This window comes from Pundamilia nyererei, unplaced genomic scaffold (genome assembly GCF_000239375.1).
Source record: "Pundamilia nyererei isolate P.nyererei 1_Seehausen unplaced genomic scaffold, PunNye1.0 scaffold00045, whole genome shotgun sequence".
Lineage (NCBI taxonomy): Eukaryota > Metazoa > Chordata > Actinopteri > Cichliformes > Cichlidae > Pundamilia > Pundamilia nyererei.
In genome coordinates, this window is record NW_005187446.1 from 2,168,895 (window position 1) to 2,177,642 (window position 8,748).

Here is an 8,748-nt window from a genome sequence, read left to right on the forward strand (position 1 = left end):
TCACTGGTTTGCTGGGGTGGATGCAATTACTCGTTTTTCCTCATAATGGTTATTCCATCACTGCAGAACAGGAGACCACTAAACGAAATGTGCTAATACGCGTCACTAGAAAAGCCTCATTTGCATTTGTTCTTAGCATTAATTTCAACATCGCTTGACAGAAGAGGACCAAAGAAAAAACACAAACAGGAGTTGATTTTCCATTTCACTTCTGGTATTTCAACATTTTATTAATTTAAATAATTTAAAATGGACACAAGATATCCAGCCAGACAGTGTGCACAGTAACAGGAGTTTCAGAGGCACCTTTTCCATCCAAATTAAAACAGCGCTTCAGTGTGTTTCCTTGGGAAATGTAGGCCCCGCATGCATTTAAGAACGGAAAGAAAATTTGCCCGAGAAACCCTGCAGTTGCCACGGATGGAGGGGCAAGTTGGTTCAAACTAGGCACTTGTCATCTCTGGTACTCCACGCGGCTGGTCGGCGTGCGGTGCATCTGAGAGGACATGCTGCTTTTGTTAGGAGGCAGGGGTAGTTGAAGCGAGTCACACCACAGTATGCCTAAATACAGAGAACAGTTGAGGTGGCATGCGCATGCCATCTACCCTGTTCCCTTACAGCCACTGAGCACATCTTCACACACACAACCACAAGACAGCTGAATATGGACGTGTCGATTAAAAACAGCTTTTGAAAATACTGGTCAGTGAAACAGTTTTAAAAAGTCAGAAAAAACAAAACAAAAAACAGCAGACTTCCTTTACTTGAAACAATCCATACCTTTACACCTTTACCTAAATTGGATCACAAAACGAAGAATACAATTTGGACGTTGCATAATTTTAGCGCCTTCTTCCATCATTTCCTTTGAGCTGAATTTAAAAACCTGACTTTAAGGTAGCATCGTGGTTCAGACTCGACAATGAGTCAGGCTGTGCAGTACACAGTACCATCACAGTTGCTTTTACCAAGAAACGCTTTAAAAAAAAAAGAAAAAAAAAAGGCTGCTATTAAGTCTGAGACGACAGGAGCTATATCTCATTAATGGACAGACATCAGAGGCCGTGGTTTGCACAGTGAATCGCATTAAGTATCATTCATTCACAGTAGGCCAAAGGAAAATCACAACTGATGGCATGATGTTTTTTTTTTAGACTGAAAGTGTATTCTTTCATTTCAGAAAAGCAACAATTTGTCACCGTCTTCAGGTATGGGAAGAATTAAACCCGTGACACCAACTGGACAAGACAGAGTGATGGAAAGACAAAGAATAAGGTATAAGTACAAAGTGAGAAGTCTGGATTTTCAGGGTATAAAGAGTCAAAGGGAACAAAAACATCATCAGTATACTTCAATATTTAAATTTACTCTCCCACATTCACACAAACACACGCGCGCACACACACACACACACACTGAAAATTTCTATGGAGGTATTAAAGTCGCCTCAACGCACGCTTTTTATCTGCTTTCTTCTTCCCTGCTACATTATTAGTGCTACTACTACTGTTGCTATTGCTGGTGGTGGTGCTGGCTCCATTGGCTCCATTACCCAAAGCTGCTGGCACAGACGCCGCACTGGGTCCCGCTCTCTTCATCGGGTCACCTGCATGCTTCTTTGGCTGGGGGCCGTCATTAGGATCCTGAGGTGCCCCAGAAGTGCCGCCCATAGCGTGGATCTCTGTGAGCAGGCGGGCCCGGGACTCGTACTCAGCATAGTCCTCTAACAGCAAGCGGCCGGCCTCTTCGTTCAGAGCCGATTCTGGGTTCGGATGGATTAGAAGACACTTGATTGTCTGTAGGAAAGTGAAGGAAAGAGATGTGAAATTAGTGGCCTCAACACAAGCGATACTGAAACAAACACACAGATCATCCTTCTTACCAGTAAGACATGTTTGAGGCCGAGTTCTGCCTTCCAGTCCCTCTTCAGCACGTTGACACAGATCTCTCCCTTATGACCCACGTTGGGGTGAAAAATCTTGGTCAGGAAATACCCTTTGGGTGGAACCGCAGGGAAGTCCTTCCCGAGGACCAGACGCATTCGGAAAATGCCACCAGCAAATGGAGTTCCCTCTGTTGAAGTATAAAGAATTCATCACATGAACATTATGTCCTGACTCTGCCAAACGTCATCCAGAAAAAGAGGGTCACAGAGCTGCAACCGAGTCCTCTGACAACACATTCAGCGCATACAAGTCAGTCAGTCACAGAGCACATTAACTATCATTTCAAATCTGTCACATAACAGCAAATATTTCAAAGCCGAAGAAATACCACCTGACACTTTTCCTTGACACCTAGTCTTGGTTTTAAAAAAAATAAAATAAAAGGTTCCAGAATGAAAACTGTGCCAGCATCGAAGATTTAATCTTACCATCTGTTAGACAGGTTTCTTAAAGCGAGGAGACTTTTTAGGGAACAGGAGATTTGTGTACAAAAATCATCTAATATTATCCTGTCATCAGTGGTAACAAAGTGAAATAAACACAATATTCTTTCGCGAGAGAAGAGTAAGGAAGTTTACGAGGCCATTTCAAATCCTTGTCACTTGCTCTTAAGTCAATTTCCTGCATTTAACTTCTATCAGTTTCCAATGAAAAAATCTGATATTTGATCTGATATTTCTTGTTTGACCATCATCACCATCTGTCTGTGTACGCTTCAGCTTTTAACCAGGTATGCCAAATAGCAACGACAAAAATTTGACATTATGAAACACACTGTACTGCCGCTTTAACATAATGAATTACCTGATCTGAAATCAGATATAAATGTCAGTGCCCAATAAATGAAACTGATGCCGCGACGGAGCTCTGTGGAGGAGTAGAAAATGTGGACAAGTGTCTGGCTCTTCAAGACCTACTTAAAAATAACGTCTGAAGCAATGAGTGCATAGTGGCAAGATATCATGATAGTTTAAAGTGACTTATGTGTCTCACATGATATTAACAACACCCACAAAACCCATAATTTAAGTGATTACACAACAGCATAAATTTTGAAAGCTCCACGAAGGGGGGAATAGAAATGTAAAACAGGCCTTGAGGATTTATTATTCTACAAATTAACAGCACAAAAACTAAATTATGTACAGATAGTAAAAGATTCCATCAAAGCTGATGGCTTCCATTTAAGCTTCAATAATACCTAAAAATCATGGAGCAGACGGCTGACTCAGCTCAGCCATCACCAGTCATGTTATTACCTTGAGCTGATAATACAAAGTTGGCTATCAATAAGAAACTCTCAGCCTTTAAATATTATTGTTTGAAGCCGTTTTTCTGGATGTGAAGTGGTGAAGTAACAAACACACTGTAAATGCACAGTTTGCTGCGAACATGACGCAGAATTCTGGGTTTTTCCTGGACACTGGTGACCCTTTGATTAATGACTATAACACACTAGCACAACTGACTGGCACACAGTGAAGGCGGCGAGTGTCTGTCACGTTACTTAACAGAAATCTGAATTTATTTCTGGACATTTTCAAAAACAAGAATGCATGTAATGTTGAAGGAAATAAAATACAGCCTAAAAAGAAAATGGGCTAAAATATTTTTGTTAGAAACCTAGAAATGTTTGCATGCAGGAAAAACCCTGAGAGATAATATATTTAAGAATACACAAAAAACCCTTGAAAATACAAGCTGCAAGGTGACTAAACTAGGATATTTTATCGCTGGTTTTGAAAATAAATTTCCACATTAGTTATTCAAGGACAGAAGTAATACAATTAGTATGGATTTCATTAAGTTTATTTTACTCATCAGTCTCTGACAATTTGTCTATTTAATGAAATACGAAATGCTCTGTACTGATCTTTTATGATAAAATATTTTGAGTCAGGACAAACTCAACAAATCTGGTTCAAACTAGAGATCTTAAAGAAAATTTTACAAATCTAAAGCCCTAAATTATGAAAAGACCATACTGCAAATACTCACTTGGTGAGTTTACTCCCAAGAGTTGTGTCGGTCCTGCTCTAAGTGTGAAGTGATGACACTATATCATAATCCTTACCTGGTCCCTCTATTGCTGTGTGAAGCTCTGTTATGTCTTCTTCGCTGGGATAAATCTTAATGCCCTCGGGTGGATCTGCTGCTAAAGCTGAAACTTCTTTGTAGACCAAGCGAAGAACATGAGGGGGCAAATTCTCCACATTGGAGTTCTGGAGAGACATAACAATAGTTTAGCCACAGCGCTAACAGGAATGACCAAGCTGTACTCTTACTAAGAATGAGGAAAAATGAAGCCTGTAACTTCACCTCAGGTACTGTTAAGATAAAGTTTTACATTTAAAGCATGTAAGCCAAAGCAGCTGAAAAAGAGAAGAGAAAGAAAAAAAAACAAAAAAAACAAAACATTACATCCCCCCCCCCTCCCCATTTGTTATGTGATAGTTTGTACAATGTAAATTTATTTTCCTTTTCTATAGCAACAACTGTCCCATATTATTCAGTGTTATTTCAGCTGACTTTGGGACTTTAAAAAAAAAGCCCACTAGTTTATATTTTTCACATGTTTTGACTTTTTATTTCTAAGCATTCATTTAATTTCCAGAATGGGTTTGCTCATTTTAGTTCATTTTTAATCTTTGAAAATATTTAGTTTCAGCATTAGGCAGTTTATGTTGACAACCAAAGTGGCTAAAGCTAAGGCTATTTCCTCTACATTCTGATTTTCACTTTTTTTTTGTATTTCAGTCTACTCAAATATTTATTTCACACTTCGTTTTTGGCTTGCTGCAAAAACCTTTGTCTCTGTAGATGTACACATTTTACAACCACGTGTTTACTTTCCTAAACTTTGACTAACAAATAAATATGACATTGCCTCAACATGTTGGTCTGTTAGCACACTGGACACATTTTCTTTAATATACAGCGAGTGTGAGTGAAGTAAATTTAACATATTATCAAAATGTTTATTATGTAGGTAGGTATCGACTCATTACACACTAAAACATAATTTTTTGTATGGCTTTGATGATTTCGTTCCACACATTTTAATAATGTGTCGATCGGCCATATGGCAGAAGAAAAAAAAATCTATCATCGGCACCACCTGAGACAATCTACATTTTCCGCTGCGGATCTGCTGTCATTTTACACAAGCTTTTCTCTGTAATCTGCGCTTGCCAGTCATTATCTTCCTAATTTTAACACGTATTTACGTAATGAACATGAGCTGGAGCTCCTCTGGGGGAGCTACGGTTTCATCATCGAGCCAGCGGTCCCCGCACCACGTTAAGCATCCTCAGAGAAGTCAGATGAGTTATAACTTGATCAACTTGAAGTATGCTTTAAAGGCACAGCAGTAGATAATTAATACCAATTAAACAGTCGACGGGCAATGTTAACTTTATGTTACCGTTAGCATACCTAGCCTAGCAAATGCTTCGATTAGATTTCGTGTTAAAGAAGCTTTTGGTTTAGTGGTAATAGTTTATATTGTGTATAAAGGTACTTATTAATTACACCAATATACATCTGAAGACTTTAATAAACGCATTAACTTTCAAAAAATAGACACAACCGCCCATAAAAATCGAAAAATAAAAAATAAAATCGACAGCTAAAATCGGTTAGAGCTAGCAGTGTCTCCCATTAGCTGTTAGCTAAGAGGTTGATCTTACCATCTTCAAAAAGGAGCTCTGCTTGGGTGGTGGGTGTCTGGCTGGTGTCAGATATAAAGAACCGTTTCTAATAGAGCCTAGAGGAGTGAAAAACTATATTCGATGAAAACTTAGCCGACTGGCTGATGATCGCCGTTCTTCTTTTCTTCTCTACGTTGACACAGGAACAAAAATACGATCCTCAATTGAACCTTAAAGCACAGACCAATGACCGGCACAGTGGTGTGAAACGTCAGAAGAGACAGACCAATCGAAATGCATCGATAGAGCTGCGTCACATCAAAAAGCCCTATCAGCCACATAGAGTGAAAAGTACATCTGATACACGCCAGCGATAGGTCCATTTGAAAAACTCACAAATCTAATCGATACTGAAAGATCAGCACCAGCTACATTGAACACCAAAATTAAGAAACGCCCACTGTTTAAACCAGCCAGCGTAATTTATTCAATAGATAAATACTTAACTTGATAAGCGGGGTCACTTTTGTTACGTTGTATGATAGATTTCTTTTAATGTTGGTTAATTAAGTTCACTCTAATTGGCAATAACAATAACTGGATTAAATTACACTCACAGTTTTTTTCGTATTCGTGTAGTACAGAAACGTGCCTGAGCAACTCACCACCAAAAATAACAACACAATTAACATTTATTCATCAGACCCTCTTTTAGGTGACCTATGCCTTGTTAGTACTGCTCTGGAGCCGTTTTTGGTTTCAGAACTATTTTAATTCTTTATGACATTCAACAAGGTGCTGGAAACATTCCTCAGAAATTTTGGTTCAGATTGACACGATAGCATCACACAGTAGAAGCAGATTTGTTGGCTGCACATCCATGATGTGAATATGCCTTTCCACCACAGCCCAAAGGTGCTCTATTAGACTGAGGTAAACTGGCTGTGGAGGACATTTGAGGACAATGAACTAATTTTCTTGTTCAAGACACCAGTTTGAGATGATTTGAGGTTTGTGACATGGTGTATTATCCTGTTGGAAGCAGCCATCAAAAAATATGCACACCGTGGTCATGAGGGGATGGACATAATCACAGGTAGGCTCAGTTGTTACCCAAAATTGGCCAAGAAAATATCCTCACACTATTATAACACCAGCAGTAGCCCTAACCACTGGGACAAGGCAGGATGGATGTGTACTTTCATGTTTAATGTTATAGCAGAAATCAAGACTCACAAACTGGGCAACATTTTCCAGTATTTGATTGTCCAATCATTGTGAGCCTGCTACGTCCACACTAGGCCGGATAGATCTGAAAACGGCGTTTTCATCTGAAAACGCTCTGCGTCCATGCGTTTTTCAGTCGTTTTCACAGCGTTGCACGTCCACATTGAAACGACTGAAAACACTTACGTTCCAGTACTGCGCATACGTGAAGCGCAAGAAGATTGACCTGCCTTATTTCTGTCTGCTGCTTATTTACTTTCCAGCTCTTTGAAACATTGCTGCAAAATGTTGAGGAAAAGCACAGAGTTTTTTAAATGGACTAACAATGAGGTGGAGTTGTTGCTGTAAGTAACACAAAGGTGCAAAGTTGCAAAACGTGAGTGAGAGTTAAAGAATTTGAAGAAAAGCTATCTGGAGCATATACAGACTCATATTAATCTTTAATAGGGCTGTCAAAACGTTTTCGTTTATAAAAAAAATTCCGTCCACACATAAAAGCCAAAAAAAAGGAAAACGCTGCTATGAACATGCCAAAGCAGCAGGTGGCGCTATATTCCTATCCGTGTAGAAATGTTGGCCAATCAGAAGTCAATAAGCCTGGGTGGGAAAGAGTAAACAAAGATGGCGCATAGAAGCAGAACTGAGTCGTATGTGTGGAGGGACAGTAACTGTATGTGTATATGTAAGCATTTAAACACTGCAGAGAGTAAAATTAACAGTAACAGTATTTTGTCTACATCCGCTATTGTAGAAATTCATTTCACCGAAACAATAACGTGGCGCAGAGTGTGACGTCAAAAAATGCGCACATCTTTGACGCTGCGTTTTCTCCGTCCACACGTAAATGCAAAAACTGAGTTTTATAAAATATCCACCCTGGCAGAAGTTTTTAAAAATCTCCGTGGACGTACGTACACGGGTATTTTTGAAAACGCAGATTTTTCTCTGCGTTTGCACCTTTCCTCCACACGTAAACGGCATTTTTGGTCACTGAAAACGGAGATTTTTAAAAACTCCTGCCAGGGTGGATATTTTTGAAAACTCAGTTTTTGCATTTACGTGTGGACAGAAAGCGCAGCGTCAAAGGTGTGCGCCTTTTTTGACGTCACACTGTGCGCCACGTTATTGTTTCGGTGAAATTAATTTCTACCATAATGTTAATTGTACTCTCTGCAGTGTTTAAATGCTTACATATACACACACAGTTACTGTCCCTCCACACATATGACTGGGTTCTGCTTCTATGCCCCATCCTTGTTTACTATTTCCCACCGAGGCTTCTAGACTTCTGATTGGCCAACATTTCTACACAGTTAGGAATATATCGCCACCTGTTGCTTTGGCATGTTCCTAGCAGCGTTTTCCTTCATTTCTGCGTTTACGTGTGGACGGGATTATTTTTTAAAACGAAAACGGAAAATCTCCGTTTTCAAAAATACCCGTGTACGTGTGGACATAGCCTTGGTTTCCCGTTCTTACCTGGCAGGAGTGGCACCCAGTATGATTGTAGCCCTGTAGCTTTAAGCATGTTGTGCTTTCAGAAATGCTCTTCTGCATGCTTTTGTTGAGTTGCTATTGCTTTCCCATGTGCTTGAAAAAGTCTGGCCGTTCTCCTCTGACCCCTGACATTTGAGCATTTGAGAAGTGTCGATCACTAGATATTTTCTCTTTTTTAGGATCCTCTGTAACCCTACAGATGGTTGTGTGGGAAAATCCCAGTAGATCAGCAGTTTCTGAAATACTCAGACCAGTCTGTCTGACACCACACCACCAATCAATGTTCAATACCATGTTCAAAGTCACTTAAATCACCCTTTTTCTACGGTGGCCCCTAGAGACAAAGCACGTACAAACTCCAAAACACTTGCAAACTAAAAAACATTTGCAAACTCCAAAACACGTACAAACTCCAAAACACTTGCAAA

The 8,748-nt window shown here is 39.6% G+C and overlaps 1 protein-coding gene across 3 annotated transcripts; it reads right to left on the minus strand.

Annotated features, from left to right (window-relative positions):
* Positions 1-202: 202 nt before the first annotated feature.
* Positions 203-5,878, minus strand: ube2s (ubiquitin-conjugating enzyme E2S). Of its 3 annotated transcripts, none has more exons than XM_005732002.2 (5): positions 5,636-5,878; positions 4,021-4,168; positions 1,883-2,073; positions 1,553-1,796; positions 203-496 (listed from the first exon to the last, which is right to left on the minus strand). In XM_005732002.2, the coding sequence occupies exons 1-5, from the start codon at positions 5,636-5,638 to the stop codon at positions 444-446; spliced, it is 639 nt and encodes a 212-aa protein (XP_005732059.1). In that variant the 5' UTR covers positions 5,639-5,878; the 3' UTR covers positions 203-443. The 3 variants fall into 3 exon arrangements, with proteins under 3 accessions (XP_005732059.1, XP_013766029.1, XP_005732058.1); XM_013910575.1 differs by having other exon boundaries at positions 203-1,238; XM_005732001.2 differs by having other exon boundaries at positions 203-1,796; positions 5,636-5,876.
* Between the last annotated feature and the right edge of the window lie 2,870 nt (positions 5,879-8,748).

What these genes read in the sequence shown, in the direction of transcription:
- ube2s (XM_005732001.2), bottom strand. An exon ending in CACAGCAATAGAGGGACCAG is followed by an intron (nt 2,074 to 4,020) that starts GTAAGGATTATG and finishes ATACTTCAACAG; the next exon opens with AGGGAACTCCATTTGCTGGT. An exon ending in GCCTCAAACATGTCTTACTG is followed by an intron (nt 1,797 to 1,882) that starts GTAAGAAGGATG and finishes ACTTTCCTACAG; the next exon opens with ACAATCAAGTGTCTTCTAAT.